The sequence below is a fragment of the Gymnoscopelus braueri genome, assembly GCF_963280865.1.
Source record: "Gymnoscopelus braueri genome assembly, chromosome: 8".
NCBI lineage: Eukaryota > Metazoa > Chordata > Actinopteri > Myctophiformes > Myctophidae > Gymnoscopelus > Gymnoscopelus braueri.
This window is the reverse complement of record NC_137609.1, coordinates 39,150,819-39,176,021: the sequence shown is the minus strand read 5'-3', so window position 1 is coordinate 39,176,021 and position 25,203 is coordinate 39,150,819. Positions and strand designations below refer to the sequence as shown.

The window sequence follows — 25,203 nt, the reverse complement described above, 5'->3', positions numbered from 1 at the left end:
GAATAATGAATCCAGCCTAATATGTAATGAAAAACACAAGCCTGCAGCCCCCTCTACTGGTCAGGATTCAAGAACGAAATCCCAGCTAATGACAACCAGACATTATTTTGTGAAGAGGGAAAACGAGACATTGGATTCCCAAAAGGTACGTTTTCATGTGAAAACACAGGCTACCTTGGTCTCATGTAACATGTACTGTATATCTGAGATCAAGGAACACATGAGAGTATATGGTTGTACTTGCATGCTGTACTTTCCACAGTACAGTATGAGCAATAGAATGGTTGTATTGTTCTACAACACTGATCCTTACTAATCTGGCTTCAGAGTGTGGGCAGAAATGTCAACTATGCCATGAGTCTAGGAGGGGTGCAACCATTAATCGAACCAATTGATTGAATCGATTATATATAAATAAATAACGATAATTTCAAAGAATTGTCTAATAAAATAAAACGATTAGTAATCAAATCACTAATTTGGACATGTTATTTGTTTGTTTTTTTTGCAGATTACAAACTAAAAGCATATGAATTTGGAGGTCCTTGACATAAAAGAGAAGCACTGTTCTAAATGTTCAAATGAAAGGATACACAAGGTGAAATCAAAAACAAGGAGGGTCGCACTTTTTTCCCCCCATGCCTCAGGAAAGGTGACAGACGATTCGGCTATCCAGCCTTCATCAATAGCTGAAACGTCTGTCACCTTTCATGGCATGGACAAAACACATAAAATGGTCTTATTTCTGAGTGCAACCGTCCTTGTTTTTGATTTATTGAGCAGTTCATTTGGACAACGCACCAGAGTGGTCAGAGCGCGGTGGCATAGACATAAGGATACACAAGGTGTACACAGGTCTTACCCTACGTCATTGTGGTGGTTGGCCTGGGCTGGCGGTGGGGGAACCAGGGCCCCCGCTAGCACCCAGGGAGCCCCAGATGCTGGCAGAGAGGTAGGGCTCATGTACTCGTTCTCCTCAGACTCGAGGACAGCCTTGTCGGTGCCGGACGACATCCCTGGAGCAGGCGTGTTCCTGCACATGGACACACAAACTGTCATTAACTCTTACCCTGCCAGAGTTTTTTCAAAAAGTCTGTAGCCTCTGCCAGGGTTTTGACCGATTTTGGTACCTTTTCGCATAGCCACAGAATATTTTTCTCCAGTATGATTGATCCCAGATAATTTCTAATCACAGATGAGATTCAGGTGTGGTTTCACAAATGTCAACGAGGTCAATTTGACCTTGTTGTCATGTGTTGTTTGATGTTTGAAAATAGCTCAAAACCAGTAGTTTCAAACCAAAAAACATTGTGAATTGTTTGTCCGTTTCAATTTTAACATTGAAGTGGATGGAGCAGCAAATCTTTGGGAATTGTTATCTCCTTATTCGTTTGGAATATCGAAAAGGTGTCAATCTTAAATAATTAGAGAATCTTTTTAGATTTTTTTTTTTTTTTTTTTTCAAAGACGTTTTTAAACGTCTTTGGCAGGCAATAGCTGAAGGCCCAAAGACGTTTATAAACGTCTTTGGCAGTTATAGAGTTAAACTTGACGCAGGCCTGTCCTGGTGACTATATATATTATTTTTTTTACAACGTCGCTGTCGGGCAGAAACCTCTTTTTTTCGATATTAACGCCCTACAGCGTAACAGATCCACAAAAGTAACAGATCCACTAGCTCGAAATGCGGCACGAAGCCTCTGCTTGTCATTCAGATAGAATGACAGAATTCATAGTAGGATAGTAGGATTTATAGTAGGATGGGATAGTAGGATAAGGCTGCTACCTTGGGGTCAGGCAGTAGATGGCGTTGGTGGCCACTGGGAGCTTGCCTGCCTCGCTGCAAGCTCCGTTGCTCTGAGGGCCAGGGCCGGGGCCCAAGGCGGCCCCCACGGCCTTGGTCGCTGGCCGGGGGACCATGTAGTTGGATGCCCAGCTGGGCTGTTCCGGGGTGGAGGGGAGGGGTCTCCTCTGGAGCCTGCCGTCCTGGCCAAGCAGCGGCGACGGGCGCTCCGGAGGGGGTGGAGGGGGCAGCTCTCTCAGGGCGGGGGGCAGAGGTAGTGGTTTGTCCCTGTGAGGCGCTGGGATCTGTTGGGGAGGTGTGTGCAAGGTTATGATAGTCAACTAAAATTAATGAAAAAACTAAAACCAGAATTTAAAAAAATACATTTTAGTTAACTGAAAAGAATTAGGCTTTACAAGAAGAAAAAGAGAACTCAAACTGTTATTGTGTGTTTACAAAACTAACTATAATCAATTTAACAGTGTAGACACTTTTTATAATGTATTTTTTTTTATCATTACATTACAATAGTTTTTCTCACAATTTCGAATATCACCCGACAAATACCCCATAGTATAAAAAAACCTAAAACTAACATTAAAACGAATGAAAACGAAGCATTTCACAAAATAAAACGAAACCTCCAAACGGTCTTTTAAAAACGAATTAAATAAATTTAAACTAAACTGAAAACAAAGTCAACATGAAATAAAAATTAAAAAAAAACTCGAAACTACATTAACCTAGAGAGTAGAGAGAAAAGAAATACACAGAAACACAATATAACCTCTTACCTTGGGTGTGGCTCCCTGGGCCAAGACAGCGGAGTTGCTGGGGGGTCTCTGCTGCAGCAGGTCCAAGCGAGGGGGTACCGGAGGAAGCGGTGACACTGGAGAGGGTGGGCGCTCCACCTGCGCGCACACACACACACACACCAGAATGGAGCGTGAAGTTTGATTGTCATTTGAAGATGGGACTTGAATGAAAGCCGTGTAGACTGATTTATGCTACATCATATCATTTACCCCCCCTCTAGACCAAATGTCTACGCCAAAAACAGCAGATTACAAGCTCACAACGTGTCGCATTTGCTCTGCATTGTGAGCTTATGCCGTAAAACAGTCATTTTCGGCGCACAACACTGTCGTACGAAGGAGCATAAATGAAGCCTTAGTATTCATGTCATCAGTATGGTACCTTGACACCGGCCAGGTGGCTCATCATCATCAAGTTCTGGTCATCATCGTCTTCGTCCTCGTTGCCAGGGGACACGTTGCCGCCGGTTGCCTCTGGGACCCTGCAGGGCCCCTGGAAGCCAGCGAAGGAGACCCCGCTGACCTTGGGGTGGAAGGGGTCCACCACAATGGGCTCCGTGCCTTTGATCTCACAGCGGCAGAACGGACAGCCCTGGCCCTCAGACTCCTGAGAACCACAAAGCTTGTTAACCACATAAACCCTACCGACCCTATTCTGGGCATGTCATAATAGGCGAACGAAGATTAGGCAAACGTGGACGAACAATAACATTAGGCAAAAACGTGATGAACGTTCTGCAAAAATGGATGATCTACGAGCTCACAAACGGCAAATTTTTATATTTGATATATTATACAAGGACATGAGGTAAACATTACTTCTGTAATGGGTTCCAACAACAGATTTCCAATGGAAGGTTTGAATATATTAAGAAAACAAGCTCTGCAGCAAACAAAGGCTTAGATGATATTTATGTTGCTTTTCTGTACTTAAATTTACACTGAGGATATATATCAAATGGGGGTCCGTGGCCAAATGCATATCAAACTGGGGGTCCTTGAAATTAAAAGGTTTGAGAATCAGTGGAGTAGGAGGAGGGAGAGTAGTGGAGGACAGACAGACAGACAGACAGACAGGGTGGACAGGACGTGTGTCTGACCTGCCAGGCGGTGAGACAGGAGGTGCACATGAGGTGACTGCAGGGCTCGATCTTGACGTCCTTGTCGTTCTCAGCGCAGATCTTGCACAGCTGGAATGTGGAGCCCATCTCGCAGTACAACTCATACTGCTCCTGTACACAGGAAAGACAACCATACGTCAATGTCTACCCGCTGCCAGCCGCACAGAACAGATTTTCACTTCCAATGATTCCAGCGATTAACCAGCCACACCACATGGTTTGAGTGCAACTAAGCCTACAGTGACATGTGGAGTTTGTTCTTTCAAATGTCCTTCAAGGCCAGTAGAAGCCTAGTACTCTCCCCTAGCCAACCGATCAGAGATCTACGCTTGCTGATATTATGTCTGGTGACATTCCAAATTCAGCCAATGGTTCTAAAACTGGGTGGAAACTATTCTGAAATGTAAAAGCAGCACAGAACCAATGCAATGACTTTAAGGCGTAGTCCTTTACCCGTATACGGCACGGTATCAGGATTGGCTTTTGGACTTAAGTTGGACTTAAGTTGGTTACCGCTGGTTTTCTCTGCAGTCCAAGCCCATTCATTGAATGTAGATAGGTGGGAGAGCTCTGATTGTCTGAGTAGCAGATGCCCAGTCACTGTGCTGAAATGAATGCCCAGTGAGGCTTGGGGTGTTAGTATTATTTTGGACTCACGCAAGGTCACTTCTTGGGCACCGACTTGGCAGTGGTGCCATTTCCTGCCTTCAGTGACTCATTAGTCACAAAATGTGACCAACATGTGTCTGGCAACACTATGAACGCCAACGTCACCCTTCCTGTTTTACATGGAGGAAAGCAACAACACGAGGAAAGGTGGGGGGTGACGCTTTGAGCTATGACCTGAATCGAATGATCAAAATTGATCACAACTACATTTATGAAAAATAATCCGATAAATAATCTAAATGGGCACCCATGTGTCATCAGCACCGACTGGGTGTACACTTTCCCCTTTAAAAGGTACATTGTGTAGCTTTAACCACATGGACCCTAGTGTCCCTATTCTGGGCAAAAAGGAGGGGACCAAGTATAGACCCCTGGAGGGGGGGGGGTCCCAAGTATATAGGGTTTAAGTGGTTAAAATATGGACAGCTACAGTATGATAATCACTGCTGCGATTATCACCAGCAGTATAACAGCACTCCCTCTCGTGTGATATAGCTTAAAAGTAGCTTTAAGCTAGCCACTAATCTTGCGTTTATTGCATTGCGTTTCTTTTGTGGCGTCATGAGACCAATTCCTCCTCCACTGTTTAGCCATCGTCTTCTAGAATCAACAACTCACTTCTACTTGGTGGAACAGAAACACAATCAGGACAGAATAACCCAACTTTTGAGAGTCAAACGAAGATGAAGAAAAAGATCACAGGTTCTGGAGTGGTTAATGGATGGAGCAAACTAGAGTTCTGTGTGTACCTGAGTAACTTTGATGTGGTCTTGGGGCGAGGGCTCACACAGGCCCGTCAGGTCTGGATTCTGAGCACGTCCATCTGGGAACAAGTAGCTGAGGAACACACAAACACCTCTCACTATATTTCACCAGCATAATGTGCAGTAACAGGAAACCATACAATGCTCTGTGACTTGTGCAGGGAAGGCAATGCATAATTATCCTTAGGGGAAATATATAGATATTTGACAACTTACAATCCCTCCCGGTAGCCATCGATGAGGGCTTGGAACAGGGGCTTGTTATGAGGTATGGTCTGCAGGATGTTCCCGTCTGCAGTCACGTAGCCGATGGCCCACTGGCCGAGCCGCGTACAGCTCAACCTGAAGATGTAGCTGGAAGAGACACGAGAGCTTCAGTCAACACAACAGCAGAACATTCTTACTGGAGAGACACAGTGGACCAGAGCTAACCGTAGTCCAAACACCTCAAACTTTTTTAATTTCAAGGACCCCAGTTTGGCGTTCATTAGGCAACGGACCCCCACAGCTCCGGTCCAGAGCATTAGCGAGTTCTCTACAATGCTCTGCCAGGGACTATGTATTTCCGCATTGATCGGGTTTTCAATGTCTACCGATTTCTAAACTTGTAGTAAAAATAAAGATTATAATTTTGCTGCAATAGAAATAGCAAAGTTTGGTCAACATATTTTCTGGCCAAACTGTGGATTTTACAGAAAAGGCGGGGTTCTGAGAGGATTCCCACCACGGAGAAAAAGCTTTCAACACCACAAAACCGGCTTTTTTTGGGGGGGGGGGGGGGGTGTAGCAAATAATATGTTCCTTAGCAGGGCGTTAGAGAGAACTGGCTGATACTATGGACTGAAGCTATGACCCCAATAATTCTGAGAGTACCAATAGAACCAAATGGACCCGGTTCCTAACTATCTATCATTTAACTGGGGACCTCCTGGAACCCCTCAAGGACCCCTGGTGGTCCCCGGAGGACCACTGCCTTAAAAAGGAACCATACTGGGGGTCTGGCATGTTTAGCCCATGTTAGCGTCGTGCTTTAGAACTTGGAATAGCCCAATTAGATTTAGCTGTTGTTTTTCATTAAAACTTTAAGACAATGACCCCACCTTAAATCTCAGCTTCTACGGATTACATTTCTGTTGCCGTTAAGAATTAGAATTTTGTTAGTTAAACTATCTTTTCACCAGGGAATACAGTATTTTTGTCTAGACTTGTCAAATCAATCCGGGCTTTCAACTGCATAAAAAAACCCCAGCAATGATGGCGTAACTTTGACAAAAAATTACTAAAAATAAATCATAGAAAAGTGAGTTTCTTACTGTACTGACATAAACTAAGTGGTCTTCCTCGACAACCAGAGAAACTACAGTATGCATTGGAAAGTGGTCAGTATACTGTGAGTCATAGTCAATGGGCTAAACATGCCAGACCACCGGTATGATCCTTTAACCAGTCTGTAATTCAAGGACACTCACCACAAGATTACTTTTGAGAATACATTTTTAGAGCACTTAAGACGTAGAATCATGCAATTTTGTAGTGAGTTTGTAGTTACACAATGTAACAATTAGGCCTAAGCCGACAACAACATAGACTGCATTCGTATAACCAGAAATCAAGCCCCAGTAGTCGTGATCGTAGTCAATGGTTGGAAGGGGGAAAAAAGGATGACCGTAATGCTGTTGTAGAGGGATAAATTAAAGACACATACTGTACATCCCTATTTTGCCATTATTTTGACACTTGTTTTATGTGTCGTTTTGCTGTACAATCATGAACATCATACAACAAGTGCAAGAGTGAAAAAGAGGAGGAATCAGCCATTCATCACCCTTCTATACATGCTTACTGAGCAGTACTAAAGGAAACAATGTAAATACAAAGACGGTTGCGCTGTGGAAAACCTGGTATAACTACTGTACTATATGAATTTGGTGAACAAATGCAATGTTTCTCTATAGTCGGACTGCAGTTGTACTTGAAATAAAACCCACATTATTTATACTAGTCCTGTTAAGTCAGATTTACCACTAGTTTGCTCACCTCTAATCACAATGTACTACTGATTTACCGTATATGTCTATCTATTGAAATGAGACTTGAAGTGACACTTGGCAGAGGTTTGGGTTGTGTAGTTACCTCGTCATGATGTAACTAGTCCAATTAACGAGATATCTTGCTCTCTTGCTCCATTGATTAGAAAAGGAAATTCTAAAAGTAGTCTCCTCATTGTTGCATGGTGAAACAGCTCTCAAATTCCCTATTTTACGTAAATGAACGCAAACAATACCCAGCACAGCACAGCATTGTTTTGTTTTTTTGTCAAAATGTCAACTTCCTAGTTGATTCCTTTTACTATTTGAAGATCCGGATCTGCAGATCCAGTCAACGTTTACAAATTGCTAAATTAACATTAAGTTGAACATTTTCTTTAAAATAATAAATGTTTGCACTTTGTTTGCGTTTGTTTATGTGCTAAAAGAGTGACTTTGACAAGTTTTTGGATTATCAATTTCTAATCAATGGAGCAACAGAGCAAGATATCTCGCCAATTGGACTAGTTATGACAAGGTAACTAGCACACAACCAAACCCTCTACCAAGGTGTCACTGCGCTTTAAAGGGGACACAAAAGATAGATGTACGTATAGAAATAAGATTACTGTAAAAAAAAAAAAAGATGAAACAAAACTATTTTCCATACCTGGATACCGACTTTTCCACACAAACTTCAAAAACTATCTGGCATAGTGGATAATTAAGAAGATATCGTCTCATATGTCCAAAACTTTTACTTTTCAGGATTCAAATTCAAAAAGAGCAAAAGCAGCAGATCAACAAGCTCAAAACGCGTTGCTTTTCGCCGCGTTTCGAGCTTGTGGATCTGCTACTTTTGATGGTTTTGTCTGACGCTGTAGTATGATCAAGTAGGGCATTAACTTACATTAACACAAAAAAAATATATGGAGATAGGAGGTTTCTGCCCGACAGCAACAATATTTTTCCTTGTCCCACCGATAGGACATGCACATGCATATTTCACCAGCCAGAGAGCACAAGGCTGCTTGGAGTGGATAAGATAAGACACACTGGCTGTAATGGGAATAAACGTTTGAGCACTGTGTTGCTCTGGGAGTGGGACCCACACTGCATGTAAGCCCCAAGACACTGGAGGCACAGTGATAAAGTGCCTGCCACCACCGCGGAGGTTGTGGGTTCAAATCCACCGTGGTGCATCCTGCTTTGACGAGGGTCTACACTAACACATTGGCCCGTGTTCCGGGGGGGGAAGCCGGGCGGGGAGGGTGATTTCACTGCATGTAGTCCTACGGGCTGGGGCGGCACCTGTCAGCAGGGGGTGTTGGGCGGAAGGAGTAGGACGAAGGCTCTACGTCCTCCCGGTGGGATACAACAGCAGTGACAACACACAAATGTGTGAGAGGAGGAATCAATTGGCAAAACGACTACATTGGGGAGAAAAGGGGGTAAAAAGCACCCCAAAAATGTATAAATAAATAAAATCCTCAGTGTTCATTTAATCCCAAGAGTATAGAAATGTAACCAAAATGGACTGGTAAGATTCCATTTGTATACTCTCCGAGTAAAAAATTTATAACTCAACTGTGATTATACCGTGTGTCTGTGTGTCCATGTTTACTGTAACTCTCTGTGTGTGTGTGTGTGTGTGTGTGTGTGTGTGTGTGTGTGTGTGTGTGTGTGTGTGTGTGTGTGTGTGTGTGTGTGTGTGTGTGTGTGTGTGTGTGTGTGTGTCTCTCTCTCTCACCTGCCAGGCTTATGAATGAACCTTTGCAGTCGGGCCTTGACCTCGTCGTAGGTGAGGAAAGCCATGTAGCCCGAGTGTGTCACTGCCAGGCTGTTCCAGTTCCTTAATAGAGATGACCATGGCTGCACCATGGCCGCACACACACAAAATTCACATTTTAAATCATTCCAGACCACACATAGCAATATTCATGCAATGTGATGCGTTGTGAGCTTGTAGATTGCCTATTTTAAGTATGAAATAGGGCTTAAGTGGTTCGATTCATTGATATGTATACACAGGTATACATCGTCTCTGTCTGGTGGAAACCTCAATTGTCCAAAACCGTTACTTTTCAGGATTCAAAAACAATCCTGCAAAAGTACAAGTAAAAGCTACAAGCTCAAAACGCGTCGCTTGGCCGTTGAAAATAGCATGTCTAGCCAAAGTTACATCACAGCAACACAGGAGCCGAGATACAGAATATTTCCCAAATACTTTAACCAGGAAGTGAATGGAGTAGTAAATATATTTAAAAAAAATATGACGTTTTAAAACGTCTTTGGCAGGCAAGTGGTGTATTTTAAATGACGTTTTAAAACGTCTTTGGCAGGCAATGTGTTAATTGAAAGATTTATCGATAGTTGCAGCTCTATGAATGGACAGTAAACCTGAGATACGGTCACACTGCCGTCTCTCTGACTCATCACTGACTGTTCTTGTTTAGCTGTCAGAGACTCTGTCTCGGCCCTGTGGGTTAGCTCTCCTAGAATAATCTACGCTTAAACACAATATTCCTTCGACTAAATCCATATGTTCCCTGCTCATTTCCTTCCTATGGCTAACCTAAGGAAGTTATTTCGGTTTTACGTCCCACTAGGGGAACCCTCTGGAGGAGTTCCAGCCACCACACCCTCAATAATGACGGAGCAATGTCCCTGTGGAATAAAGACAAAACGGTAGCCATGACTGAAATTAACTACCCACACAGTGGTACGACTAGACCCTTTTTTTAGCTAAGAATATATGGGTGGCAGAGAGAGTAAATGTCACTTTGGGAAATACACCAAGAGGTCACAGCATACAAGCATTTGTTTAGACACAAACACACAATCGAACCGGCTGCTCAAAATGACCAGTAGCATACTTGATAGTGATCTCCTACTTTTCTGCATTCCTTAGGCAGGTAACAGGTGGCTCAGTAAGGTAACCACACAGTAACTACTTTACTAAAACTGTTGTATGACGAAATGATGAAAAATGTCAAATTTACAAGCTCACAACAGAGCAGATCTGCTATTTTCGCAAAAAAGAAAAACTTTGACTTTGATGAATTTGAAAGATTTGTGTGCCCAAAACGTGGTTAATTAATGTGGTTAAAATACCTGACATTACTTGTACTCTTCCTCTATGAGTCACAAACTTAAGTGATAATGATTGACAATTATTGATGATTAAGGCCTATGACCTTTGTTGCGGGTCATTCTAATATTATATGACCGGAATAATAATAATAATAATCATAAAAACATTTTTGCTCCAACTTTGGCCTCACCTGGAAGAGCCTGGTGAAGATGTCAAACTCAAACACAGAGATGTAATCGTTGCAGGTGAGGTCGATGGTGGACTTGAGGGCCATGGCCTCTAGTCCAGAGCTGATGGGGTGGAACTCATGGAGAGCCTGCCTGAAGGACCTCCATGGTACTATGGTCCTACAGGGGAGACAGGGGACACCTCATCACTTATTATGTCACCGCAGGGATTTTGGTACCGACAGCTGATGGGAAAACAACTTCTGTGACAGTGACATCACTGGTTGGGTGGCGTCAGTAGTGCAATTATGCTTCAAGGCAAGTGGTTCTCAATGTCGGGTCCAGAGACCACCAGGAGTCTAAATGGACCTTTACGGGACTGTAACTCTGAGAGTGTGTGCAAATGGTGGGTCCATTTGCACACACTAGTGGAGTCAAATTAACACTGAGGATTTTACAGTGCAGATTGGGGTCTCAGAGATAAAAACAAGATGTCAAGCCATAGACCTGTGTCAGGCTAATAAACCTGTGCAATAAGGTTCCGCTGTTATTTTTCCCCATAGTAGCTGCCCAGCTAACAGCTATCAGTAGTTACAGCAAAACCGTATTGTGAAAGTTCATAATCTTTGATAGAGGTATAGATTATTTCATTCTTTTACCGGTACAACCAAGGTAAATGTTTCAACTTAATTAGTCAATGCCCATTCCTTGCTGGTCTGCAGCTGACATTCGCAGTTGCATGCCGAGGTGCAGCGGCAAGTTCTCATTTCAATCAACAAGTTTCAACCTCTCGCTGTAGCAGTGACAGACAACAGCCTGGGCCAGAACTAGGAGGATATGGACAGCAATGGCTTTGAATTGATGAAACGGCGTAGGATGAATGAATAGCTCTATTTCCATTCTTGGAATTTAATGTTTTCACTGTCAAATTTCCTCTTTAGTCTTTTGGATGAAAAACTTCTCTCTGTGTTCCACATGCCTAAAACAAGACATTGTTTCTCTGTTCCAAGGAGACAAAGAGACCTTGAATCATGAAAGACTAGCTCTTGTTCAAAAGGGAGTATGACTGTCTGACTCCAGACAAAATGTTCTTTTTAAACATTTTAAAGCATTTTTTGAGTATTTTCTGTAGGAAATACTTACCATTAATGTAGTGGTTGCAAAGGTATTAATTGATTGCCCGTGTCCTGTGGTCCGGTTCTGATGAATATGAAGTAGTTCCGGTAGATTAGTAGATTTGGTGGGGGCCACTCATTAAAAATAAATTAATAAAAAAAAAATTGCATCATTTGTATTGTTGACCTATTTCTATCATATATTGCAGGTTTCGTTCAATTTCGACCCCTCTGTCACATGGTACTATTTTTTGTGTCATATATTTTGTGAGTGAGTAGGCTGCCGCGGTGCAGTGATTCTGGACACAAACATTAGTACCATGTGACAGAGGGGTCGAAATTGAACGAAACCTGCTCTATATGGTAGAAATAGGTCAACAATACAAATGATGCTAGTTTTTTTTATTAATTTATTTTTAATGAGTGGCCCCCACCAAATCTACTAATCTACCGGAACTACTTCATATTCATCAGAACCGGACCAGAACTCGGACCACGGGACACAGGCAATCAATTAATACCTTTGCAACCACTACATTAATGGTAAGTATTTCCTACAGAAAATACTCAAAAAATCTGAACTAACCCTTTAATGAACTAAAATGTCCTCCAAGTGTCACATTCAAGAAATTATTACATAGGCCCGGATCGCTGGCCTAGTGGTCCGGGCACCTAGGCTCAATGTAGCCTGACAGCAGGTCGCGGGTTAGAGTCCCAATCCCGACGACCTTTGCTGCATGTCTCTCCCAGTCTCTTAGGAAAAAAATGTACAGTACTTGCCGACCCCTGTACAGCTTTGGTGTCTTTTTTCAGAGATGACGAGAAAAAGTATTAGCTACTTAGCTGCTACTAATTGGCAAAAGCCCGTCCTGAAGAAATAAAGTATCTCATCTATATGAATCTGTTCTTTTAAGCTTTGTAAATTTGGAAATTGATAAAAAGCCCATGAGCTGTGGACACGGGATCACAGTGATAACACTGAGGTACAAAACACTGTACCATCGCAACTTGACTTGCTCTTTTACCATTCAACTACTGTGCCTATCCTATCTGCTATGGAGCCTATGCTAGTGAGTGGTCTTGAATCAATGGAAATTGTAGTCACTTTTGCGCAATTAGGTATAGTCAAGTACCCATGATCTTTTTCTTGTTTTTCCTCAATTTTCTAAATAAGCATCTCAGTTAATTACAATAATTCTCTTCTCCTGCTAAATTTCAGACCACTTGAATACGTGAACACATATGAACCCAGCTACCTTGATATAAACCAGCTCAGTGGCCCTTATGGTTAGAGTTTCTGCCCTAAGATTGGGAGCTCAGGGTTCAATTCCTGGCCGAGTCATACCAAACTAAGAAGTACAAAATACCTTCCTGCTTGGCACTCAGATTCAAGAACAGGATTGGGAGTAAGTCTCAGCGACATTCTAGCGACATGTCTAGGGAGAGTGACCAAAGTTCCCCTAAGTGAATGACACCCACAGACACAATACTAGAGCGAGCAACCATGATCTGGTACCACCCAAATTTAGAGCAAACATGGGAAAATTCTCATTCTACTACTCTGCCACCAAAATGTGGAATACCCTGACACCATCCATTAAACAAAGTGTAACACTGTTCAAAATTTGCCTGAAAATCAGGAGACCACAAGGGGAGGTAAATGTATTTTTCCCATCTCTTTTGTACATATAGTGTTTGTTGATGACATATAGTATTTGTTGATGACATGTATTGTGTTATTGCCAGACTCAAGGGGTCGGGCTTACATGAGGCTTTGTATCTGTTTTCTCCATACATGGTATGTCACTTTCCCCCGGCCACAGCCAAAAAAGTCTGTCCCTCTTTCGTCATAGAAGGGACATAGAAGGGACACACGTCATGCGAAGCCCGGCCATTCAGATTTCAACCACTAGGGGTCTGGCAGTACCAGGTCTCCTGGTTCTAGTTTTTTATGCTATGTTGATGAATTGAATACATAGGACCACAATGTAACCAAGTCCCCAGAACCTTTTTGAGTTTATGAGTTAATGTCTTGTACCACGTGCCGTTTACATTTCTGACTAATACAGTATTCAATCAAACAATCACACCCAGTGTGAAGTGGGCGGTGTGGTCATCACAGTGGTCATCATAGTGATGGAAGCTCACTTCCAAATATAATAATTTTTGGAAGTGCATAATCCTATTTATAGGTTATTAATGTCATCATGTGTCTCGCTAGCCAATCACAGTGCTTAATAGAGTCAGCCAATAGAGTCAGCCAATCACAGTACAGCTGGGGGTCTACTAATGGGCCTATCACAGTGCAGGAAACTAATACTAATGAGGTGTCCCAACCCCACTTATGGGGGCGGCTACACCGCCCAAAAATCATGGCCGGGGGATTAAGGCTAATTAACATGATATAAAGCTATAGTAGATCTCATAGGCAAAACCCTTCCAGAACTAACTAGGGTCTCAGAATTATCACGTAACTACCAAGGTCTATAAGAGCAGCACTGCAGGACTTTTCTACCCTATGTGACTCAATGTGGATTTACCCTTTAATTGCTCACACCCATTCAGCTGAAAGAACTTCTGGTAATAACCTGGTATTAACCGTCCCAACCAGTAATCAGGGCTGGGGAATCAAGCTGATTCAGCAGTGACAGTGTGATGGTAGACATACGCGGTGTGGGTGAAGGCGATTCATTTCACCCTCAACTGTTTAGTGCGAGTTCATTCTATTCATTGTAAACCATTGGTTCTCAAAGTGGGGTCCAGGGAGTCGCCAGATAAATTAGTTTAACCCCTATAACCATATTATATACTTTGGATATTCAAAAATCGTGAAAATGTGTTTGTATTTTTAAAGCAAATATTTTCAACTCAAATCTTTGCTTCTGGGGGTCCCACTCCCTGGCACAAAATATTTTTCAGATGGGGGTTCGCAGCCAAATACATATCAATTTGGGGGTCCTTGACATGAAATAGTTTGAGAACCACTGGTGTAAACAGTGCTCCATGGATACGACGTCTGCATTTCTATGGTAAACGGCCTGCATTTCTATAGCTCCTTTCTTTATCCAAAGCGCTTTACAATGTGGGCGTGTATTGGAGAGGAGTTGAGCAGAAAGAAACTCACTTGTCCCCGAATGACCTTCTCCAGAACTCTGCTGCATCGGCTTTGGTGATCCGGAAGTTGTCTCCTTGGAACAGGCCGTTGGGGAAGATGGCTTTCAGCTCTGCCAGCATGTGGCTGAAGATCAGAGACAGCTTGGTCAGATTCCGCCTGTAAAGGAGCAGGAAGGGGGGGGTAGAGAGAGAGAGAGAAAGCGGTTTAAAAAAACAAAACAAGGCAGGGCATAATAACGGTGTGGATCTCAGACTGTGATTTCAGATCTCTCACTGGCCACGGATCTCAGATGTGGCCAGTCTATGACGTAGTCGTCAATGGCATATCTATGAGATATTACTCCAAATTTGGGCAAGGTTTTAGTCCAATCCAAGTCCCATTGACTACCTGTTTTTTTGGGGTCTATTTTGGTCCAGCGGTCTGCGTACATACTGTAATACATGTTATGAATTTCCGGATCCTTGACATGAAAATGTTTGAGAACCACTGATTCATTCTTGGTTACGTGCCAGTGTTGCACACCGGAAACAGGCCATGCATAAGCTCACTATGCATTCTAAGCTTGTAGATCAGCTATTTTCGGTGCACAACTCAGTGCGAGAGCAAATATAAATCAGGCATTACTTATAAAGGAAACTAAAGCTTGTGCTTTGCTTACACTTGGAGATAATCCCGGGTGGGCGGGCTCAACCGCCAACATGTCAATGTAAATTTAAATGTGTTAGAGGTAAAACAGGAAGAGCCATTCAACAACATAGGACAATAGTGGACAATGCTATGGAACACACGGCCAACATTGCAGTCAATGACACCAAGCAACAGAGAAACACACACAAGAGCTACTAAATGAACCCCAGTTGTGTTCAAGCACATTCAACGAGAACTGTAGGTGGAATTCTCTGGCACCTGGTTATTTAATAGCAAAATAATGTGGGGTTGGAATAGATGGAAGGAAGACGGCAGAAGGAAGACAGCTTTCACTAACAGAGCTTCTTTTGAGAAAGACAAAACCTTTGCTCATCAATGTTCATGTAAGTGACCTGGACTGTAGAAAAAACATTGCTTGACTTGACTGAGCTATATAAGAAATAACAGTCCTGGCTGGAGTTGTACATTGAACAACTAGTGGTTGATGCTGCAGCCATGACCACACCGACACAAAGTGGAACGATGTGCGATACATTCATCGTCACATTATGTACAAGTTGGAAATCACAGGCAGCAGGGTAATGGGAACAAGGAAGGGTTCATTACAGTTTTATGACACATGCCTTGATATATAGTCAGGGAACAATAATACTTTTGTACATCAGAGTGTTTGCTTAGCGATAGTTGCACAGGAGAAGACCAGACGGTCACCGACACTTTTACGACTAACACACAATCTCTTCATTGTAAGTACAGTATTTGTAACAAAACACTGACTTTTATAGGCAGTGGCCTTGACATGTTTCAGTGGTGACTGTGTGTACCGGTCTTTTGATTTATGTATTATTAATTTATTTTTGTATGATGACACCTTATTCCCATCTAAGGAGTTTCCCCAATTTAGGCATTTAGCAGACGCTCTTATCCAGAGCGAATTACAGTAAGCAAGGTAATCACGTCATACATCAAATGCAGAGTGACAGTGTAGTGTAGTGTAGTGCCTCAGTAAACTAGGATCCAGGTAGGCCAGGAACTTTAAACAATATACTGTCAAAACTATAACATCTATACATTTAAACTATAGGATAGTGAATACCAGGTAAACAATGGACCTAGCCTCCGTTTATTCAAGCAATGAAACCAGTTCTTCTAGGCATACTAATTAATTTCTCTATTAAAAGCTGTGCTTTGTCAGCGATAATCACAACTGACTTTTGGGTCCCAGTTTACAGGCTCAGGATTTAAAGGGGCTATATGAAGACCCTTAGCATACGGAAGTGGCTGATATAGCCTAAATATCTCTGCTGAATAAGCAATCAGGAAGGATATGCTTTAGCTTCGTGATCACTTTCTGAGACAAGAAAGGGGAAGCGACACCTGTTGTGTCACTTCAGGTCACATGCAGATCAAACTTTCCTTCACACATCTCAAAACTGTTGTAGAGTCTCACTCAACATTTCATGAGCAGGACGGAAATCTAGGCTCGTCTAAGGCAATTTCTTAGAAGCCTTATCTTCAAAATGTAACAGAAACCACAAAACTTCTAAACAAGTCAAATGAAATAAATTGGCTGTCAGTAACTAGCATCTCTAAAAGTTAACTCCAGTACACGTGTGCAATATGTTAAGACTATTATCCTGGCCATTTTCACAGCCAGCCTATACAGTAAACTCCTCTCATGGTCAGACTTAGTATAACTACTATATTGTGCAAGAGACCCCTTAACCAGGGGTCTTCAATGTTTTTCAGGCCAAGGACCCCTTAGCTGAGAGACGAAGCAGGGACCCCTACTACATATATTGGACACAATTGTGTTCCATATTAAACCCTTTTTAGAAAGCATTCCATGCAATTTCATAAGAGGCTTACAAAGCGGTCTGTTGACTGGTGAGAGATTTGAGACGCTTGGAAGTGATGGATTCGTTTGATAACACAAAAGTAGCAGATCGGCAAGCTCGAAACGTGCCGCTTCGCTTTCGTGTGACGCTGTAGTATGATCAAGTAGGGCATTAACTTACCAAAAAACACAAAAAGTTAGAACATGGAGATAAGAGGTTTCTGCCACCGGAAAAAAAAAAAACTGAGCTACTGGCCTTAGATATGTGTACTGGAGCCCTATATGGGTGGATGACTGAATGTGTACATCTATTAATAAATACAAGTGAATACAAGAATTAATATACATGATCTATCGGCAATGAATGAGTGAAAGTGTAGTCAATCACTAGCATATACATTTTAGTGCTTGTGGGCATGTGTGACTGCGTGTGTATCTGGTATCTTCAGATCAAGTGTTTTCTATTGGAGTTTAGGTTAGAGACTGCAATGGCCATTGCAAAACATTCATTTTGTGTTCACAGAACCATTTCTGTGCTTCCTGTTTTTGGGGTCATTGTGTGGTTGAAAGTTCCACCTGACTCAAGTCTGGGCAACAGTGGTGATAGACTCCATTATAATAATAATAATAATAATAATAATAATAATAATAATAATAATAATACTGTTGATCTTGACAAGAACACCTGTACTACTTTTCATTAATAAACAATGTATTTTCAAAGAATAAATCGTGTTTTGAAATAAAATTATGATCTGAATCAATGTATCTTTGCAGCCATCAAAAATGGTGCAGTTTGATGTAATACGCAAGACGTCACACTGCACGGCAGATCCCAGTACAATGTCTACAAAACAGCATATTATCACCTCAGAAATAGCTCTCAAGTCTGTGATATTATCTCCATTGCAGACAGTGAAAAGCTCATCCACGGCACGCTTTTGTTTCTAGCCGACTCACTGTAATACTCTTTTATCTGGCCTGCCCAAGAAGTCCATTATGAACTTACAAGTTCAGAATGCTGCTACTAGAAAACACACACTACAATTAGGGATCATATCACATCTGCTCGCCTCTCAATCCCTCTTCATTGGTTACCCATATCCAGGGTTGCATTGCTCATGGGACGGCCTTGCACGCCGTGCAGGAACCTATTTGACCAGGAGCACACGCAGGCACACGCATAGATTTAAAATCACACCTCAACAAAGTTTACAAAGGCTCCCGACTCACACCAGGTGGATTAACATAGGAATGAGCGTAGATGCATATCAATAGTCCATTGTGTGACCTGTAGTGTAGGTGTTAAACGACGTGCGCGTCACGTCATTAAAATAGACGTTCCAATTCAGCATTGCAACACTGCCCATATCTTTGATAATTAAAAGGTGCACTGTAAGTAATATTTTTTTGTTAAAATAAGTGTTAAATAGCTCTATATTCTGATATCAATCGTTGCTATAACAGGTTCAGTAACAGGTGTCTCCCAGTCTCTGCAGCTCTTTAGTAAACAGAAATAGCATTTTCACGTTGGTATACCAATTCTATCCAATCAGGAAAGTGATGACACACAGAAATATGCAGACAAATTTGTAACTGGAACACTATACAACTGAAGCTAATAAATGGGTAGGCCTACTCTCTTCTGATTGGCTGAGAATGGCAACCCACCTTAAAATGTATTTTCAGTTTATCAAAGAGCTGGGGAAATGGGGAGACCCCTCTTATTGAACAAACACTGTAGCAGTGATTACTATCAGAATATAGAGCTTTAACCTTTTTTTATTTTGTTTTAAAACATATTTTTAACCAAAACATATCTTATAATACAATTTAAAAATATTTTTAGTATACTATCAGATTACTGAAGTAAAGTGGGGAAAGGCATTTAATGCCTTTCCCCACTTTACTCCAACTAGGTCATTTAGAATCTTAAGTCATTCTGAATAAACTAAGTCTACAGTCCCTTTTCTTCATCTTTAGCCAAGATGCCAGTCATTTTGAAAGTGACTGTAGCCTTCTGGTTCACTGCTGGAACATGCATGGCTAACCAGCCAGAAACAATTTGTTTGTTTGTGAGCATGTGTCTGACACCTGTTATACGTTATAGTGATACTTGAGGGCGGCCGTAGCCTAGTGGGTAGAGAGAGGCCCTATCTATACCCACAAATAATCAGAAGGTCACCGGTTAGACTCCCTGCCCAATATGCAGTACATATCAAAGGCTTTCTTCAGACTGAAGGCAAATCTGATCTTTAGGACTGACTGCGCACACTGTTATTTGCAAGTGATCCGATCGGATTGGTGTGTTCTAACATCGCCAATCTGCTTTTATTTTCAGCGAGCGACATCAAATCAGTCTTCTGTGTCCAAGTGTCCAGACTCCAGAGTCAGACTACCGTACAAATATCTAGATACATCTTTAGAAATCAGATTTGAATTGCATTTCAAACCAACTAGGAATGTGGTTCAAATCTGATTCACAAAAATCTACATGCATGTGGTTGTTCAGACTTAATCAAAACCTGAAAAATCAATGAAATATCTGGAAAAATCTGATTTGGGCTGCCAGTCTGAACATAGACTAAGTCCCCCCTGAGCAAAACAGACAGACAGACAGACAGACAGACAGACAGACAGACAGACAGACAGACAGACAGACAGACACAAAGTGTACAAAGCAAATGATGGTGAATACTTGTGTCTTGCAGCGCAACCAACCTGGGCTGGGAGTTCTCCTCAAACATGCGCTCTTTGGCCTCCTTGAAGAGGCTCATGGTCTGCTTGATCTTGTTGGTGAGGTTTTCCATCACCACGCGAAAGTACTCATTCTCCCCAAGAATCTCCATCTTGCCCTCGTAGCGTGATAGAATGGTGCGCAGGTGCTGGTAGGTGTCGGGCAGCAGGTCCAGGATATAGGGCGGACTGTTCTTCAGTGCCACCTTGGGGTTCTGGCAAAGGCGCACCACCTGAATGGGAGACAGAGGATTCACACTGATTTAAGGCAGGGGTCTTCAACAGGGGGTCCAGGACCCCTAGGGGGTCCTCAGAGTTACTACACGGGTCCGCCAAATCTTAGTGTGATTATGTGATAGGAACTATTTTTCTCTTTTTTCTACATTCATCACTTGAGCACAGGAACTATTTTTCTCTTTTTTCTACATTCATCACTTGAGCACTAGCATCCCTATTCTGGGGGAACATTTGCCGAAAATAGCAGGTCTACAAGCTCACAACGTAAGCTGCTATTTTCGGTGGAGAGATTTGGTGTACATGGGTCACGTTTACGAGTATTGAAGGTTTAAGAGGATAAATGTCTGAAAATACACATCAACAAAACATTAATTTACACATGATAGTGCTGCCCAACAAGTCTATGAAGCCGTCTATGAAATCGGGGAAAAAGTTAAATCTGCAACACAATTTTATACAGCGGTGGTATCCCTGCTTCATCTCTTTCTCAGCTAAGGGGTCCTTGGTCTGAAAAACGTTGAAGACCCCTGATTTAAGGTCTACTGAGTAGAGATCAAGATCCCCTAAAAGCATCTCAGAGCTCAGACCAAGGATAATATGAGAGATCAAGATAAGTTCCCCTAAAAGCATCTCAGAGCTCGGACCAAGGATATTATGAGACACTGTATCATTGTTTTCTATCTTTCTTCCCTTCATTCAGTCAGTTTGAAGTCAATTATCGGTCAGCTGATTAATCAGGTTGATATCTGGAATTTTGAGACCATCATCAGCTGAATATATTTAAGCTATACCATCATTTAGTGCAAATATCCACAACAGCTGTTGTTTTAAAATAATAATAATGACACTTGCGCAGACCATGCGTCTTCATGCCGTGGATTAGTGTTGCTATGCCTATTATTACCATTGCTTCGCCTAGTATCTGTCTGAATGACTGAAGCCTTAGCCTATATCCTGGTTACCAAAATCTGACAATTCTTTGTTTGAAAATCAGATAAGTAAGCAGTCTCTTTAAAAGATCTGTAAATCTCCGCATATAAGTGTAAACGTGCAGGACATTTTGTATTCTCGTAGAGCAGAGCATTAACATGAATGTGTTAATAGTGTGAATGTTTTTTGTTTTCTAAAAACAATGGCTGAAATGAATAGTTACACTACTTATGATGTAAATATAGGTATTTTCCACTAAGGAAGCGCTCATTTATCTTCAGAAGACTTGCATTAAGCTGCACAAGCTGTATAGAATAATTCCACAGTGAATTTCTGCCCTATATTTGAACTCTAAAGGCCTGGTCAGTCAGTCACCATTGACTTCAGTTGTAATGGAGAAAGCCGCTATCAAGTTGGTAAATGGTCTGCCTTTTTTTTATAGCACTTTATACAAGTGAATTGCAATGTGCATTAATTACATTCACAGGCAACCACAGACAACAACGGGAGCAGTTAGGGGTTTTGCTCAAGGACACTTCGACACAATGCCAGCAGGAACCAAACCGGGAAACCTTCCGGTTCCCAGATGGCTGCTTCACCTCCCAAACCACTACCGCTCCTTGTACATAGTCCGTTTCAGATGGTCTAGGGTAAGTAGATGCAACAGCTAATGAAACTATTTTATTACATTTGGATTAAATCGATTAATTGCTTAGTAATCAATCCCTATTTTGGGCATGTCAAATGTTGTCAAATGTTGAAAACAGCAGATCTACAAGCTCACGTATCGCATCGACACGTTGTGAGTTTGGTAGTAGATCTGTTGTTTTCACTAGTTTTGCACAATGTTGTGCCGGTTGGGAAATTATATGGTAAAAGACAAGACAACTTCACAAATGTTCAACCTTATATTCCTTAATTGGTCCTCACTCCTCACTAAGGCTCATTATACGATGGTACCATTTCTGTCTACTCACTCTTGTCTCAGAGGACTGTGGACATTCCGAGAAAACTTATTTTGTTTTACTTTTTATTAATGCAAGAACAATAACTTATATTTCAGCATGCTGACTTACCAGGAAGAGAAAGTCTGTGTTTGTATTTTTTATCTGAATTCCCATCGATGATGTCAATGGTAGACAGGTTTCCGAACTGTCCACAGCCAGGCTGTGACAGCCCACCAATGAGATTCACTGATGCAGAGTGAGTAGACAGAAATTGTGCCATCTTATGGGCATTAGTGAGGACCAATTATATTAAGATAAGGTTGAAAATGGTAAACCCAATAGTGCTCCTTTTAAGCTTTCCCATAGCTTGGACTATCCCCGAATCACTCATAGTCAGGACCCCTCTGTACCAGTCCATGCTCCTCTGGCCTCTGTACCAGTCCATGCTCACTTAATATTACAGCGCTAATAGTTATGAACATGATCAGCATCCCACCTACAACAACAACAACTGAATTTCCAATATTCCTATTCAACAACCTATGACCACATGTTTGTGTATGAATTAGATTCCTCTTTTTTCCTCTGTCTGTTCCTTTCAGACAGACAGACAGACAGACAGACAGACAGACAGACAGACAGACAGACAGACAGACAGATAGATAGATAGATAGATAGATAGATAGATAGATAGATAGATAGATAGATAGATAGATAGATAGATAGATAGATAGATGTCTGTTCTTCTCGGACAGACAGACAGATAGGCATAGAGGCATTTGCGATACAATGGACTCAAACTCGCGTGGGTGTAAAACGACTCATCATCACACACATATATATTTCGCTGCTTTCTAACGTGGTGGCATCAACAGCTGCATGCAGACAGACATGGCTTCATGCATATGATACACACCACACACACACACACACACACACACACACACACACACACACACACACGTGTGTGTTTACCTTGTCCATGAGCTTCCAGCATTTCTCCACCATCTTCTTGTCGACGGCGGCAGGTTGATGCGGCTGGAGGGGCTGCTGGTGGGGCTGGAAGGCGTCCTTCATCAGCCCGATGAGACCGGTGCCCCTCCTCGGATGATTTCCTGCCATGCTTCTGTCTGTCGCTGCTGACCCCTCCACCCCACCCCGGTGGTCTCCAGTGGGTGATGGTGGTGATGGTGTGGAGACAGACAGACCGACCGACCCCCGGGGGCTCTTAGAGGACGTCAATGAAAATGACAATTCAAGTTTTGTCACTGTCTTCAAATGAAAAAGCTAAATACAAAAATAAATCATTTAAAAAAAAAATGAGAAAAAAAAGATAATTCAAGTGTTGTCACTGTCTTCAAATGAAAAAGCTAAATAAAATATACATTACAAAAACATAATTTAAAAAAAAGATAATTCAAGTTCAGTCACAGTCTTAAAATGAAAAAGCTAAATAAAATATAAATTATAAAAAAAAGAAAAGAAAAAAAAAGGAAGATGATAATTCCGGACACGTATTTTGGGAACTTGCGGGGGTCGTGGTGGCTGTTATTCAACGGGGCGGAGAACCCACCGCTTCCGTAGCCGAGAAACACGCACCACCGAGCGGACACAGAGAGGAGAGAAAACCGGTGCCCCCGCTACGGTTAAAGAGCCCTAACTATAACGTTAGCTATACAGCTAACGAGCTAATTCTAAACAGCCTCTCTTCTCGCCTTTTCCCGTCCGTTCGCCACAAAAGAGCTGCAGTTCCTGCCATAATAATAACCCAGTTCAACTTTAAAACCCTTCGTCCCCGCGGGTCTATTTTAGGTCTCCAGCCGGGGGGGGCCGACGACGGGCGAACCGGTTCCACGACACAAATTATGTCGGGTCTTTTTTCCTCCGTAATGATATTGAACTGTATTCTTTTTTTCCTCCTCCAGTTGTTCTGCCGTTTCGTCCGACTCCGTAGAGACTCGCCGACCACAGTGTTGCCAGGTTTTGTGAAAGAAATAAGCAACTAGGTCTACGAAAACAAGCCCAAAAGAAGCGACCAAGGGCCAAGAGCACTTTAAACCTATATTGCATTTGGATATATGAAAATAGCCAATCTACAAGCTCGCAACGCGTCGCATCTCTGCCATTTTCAAAAAAAGAATCTTGGAAAAAAGTTAGCCCTGAAACATGACTGTCATACAAGCGTCATGTAAGTGTGGAATATTTTTGAAACATTTTAACCACGCAAATGAAATCTTGTATGGGGGTCCCTGGCATAAAATGTTTTCCGATGGGGGTCTGCAGACCAATACATTTGAATTTGGGGGTCCTTGACTTGAACATGTTTGAGAACCACTGGTTTAAACAACAACAACAATTAGGAAACAAGCCCAAATAAGCAACCCGCAGCCCAAAGTTGCTTATAATAAGCGGACATGGCAACACTGCTCGACGACAAGCTTTTTTACACCGTGACGTACTCGCTACACGTCATAAACCCTGATTTCTATACATTTCCCCCTTACGACGGTGTCGCGCGCCGTAAAACAGCCGATCTACAAGCCCACCATGCGTCGCGTCGGCAACGATCAGTGAGCGTGTAGATCGGAGTAAACTGAGCAACACAATACTAGTGGCGTGGACGACGACACCCGTCTACGATCCCATAGGTCCGGAGGGACGGGTCGCGCTGTGATTGGCTAGATTGGTGAGGAAACGTCCGTCTCCGTGGAGACGGATGATGAGGTACCAGGAGTCTGTTTAGTCCACCGTTTCCCAAAAAGTGGGTCGGGACCCATTTGTGGGTCACGGACACATTTTTATGGGTCACGATTGAATACATATCCCTTTATTTTTTTGTTTCCTACATTTTGTTTTTAATTATTAGTATTTCAAAGCATTTAAAACAAATACATACATCTCTTTTGATGCAAAAACATTTTCATGAATTAGAAACAAATTCAAAGATTTTTCAAAAATAATTTCATAAAATTAAATACATGTATAAAAAATCAAAGAAATTCCATAAATTAGAAAACCAATGTTTAAGAAGTAGTGAAAAAAAGACGATCTACAAGCTCACAACACGTCGCATCGTGATGTGTTGTGAGCTTGTTGATCTGCTATTTTCACTAGCTTGGGTCCTGGGGAAGCATCAAATTTCTCTTTTGGGTCTCGAGCTCAAAAGTTTGGGAACCAGTGGTTTAGTTAATTTAGTTA

At 42.1% G+C, this 25,203-nt stretch overlaps 1 protein-coding gene across 1 annotated transcript in view; it reads right to left on the bottom strand.

The window, feature by feature from the left end:
- The window catches only part of LOC308091203 (E3 ubiquitin-protein ligase CBL-like), a 29,249-nt gene extending 5,288 nt beyond the window's left edge, over positions 1 to 23,961 (bottom strand). Inside the window, exons 1-12 of the mRNA XM_080436640.1 lie at positions 22,981 to 23,961; positions 19,877 to 20,124; positions 14,680 to 14,826; positions 10,464 to 10,620; positions 8,930 to 9,051; positions 5,369 to 5,506; positions 5,138 to 5,225; positions 3,699 to 3,830; positions 2,981 to 3,205; positions 2,578 to 2,694; positions 1,787 to 2,088; positions 863 to 1,033 (exon numbers count right to left, since the gene is read on the bottom strand). Of these exons, the coding sequence (XP_080292766.1) occupies positions 863 to 1,033; positions 1,787 to 2,088; positions 2,578 to 2,694; positions 2,981 to 3,205; positions 3,699 to 3,830; positions 5,138 to 5,225; positions 5,369 to 5,506; positions 8,930 to 9,051; positions 10,464 to 10,620; positions 14,680 to 14,826; positions 19,877 to 20,124; positions 22,981 to 23,127 (1,994 nt within the window). The 5' untranslated portion in view covers positions 23,128 to 23,961. The remainder of the gene's footprint in view (positions 1 to 862; positions 1,034 to 1,786; positions 2,089 to 2,577; positions 2,695 to 2,980; positions 3,206 to 3,698; positions 3,831 to 5,137; positions 5,226 to 5,368; positions 5,507 to 8,929; positions 9,052 to 10,463; positions 10,621 to 14,679; positions 14,827 to 19,876; positions 20,125 to 22,980) is intronic.
- Between the last annotated feature and the right edge of the window lie 1,242 nt (positions 23,962 to 25,203).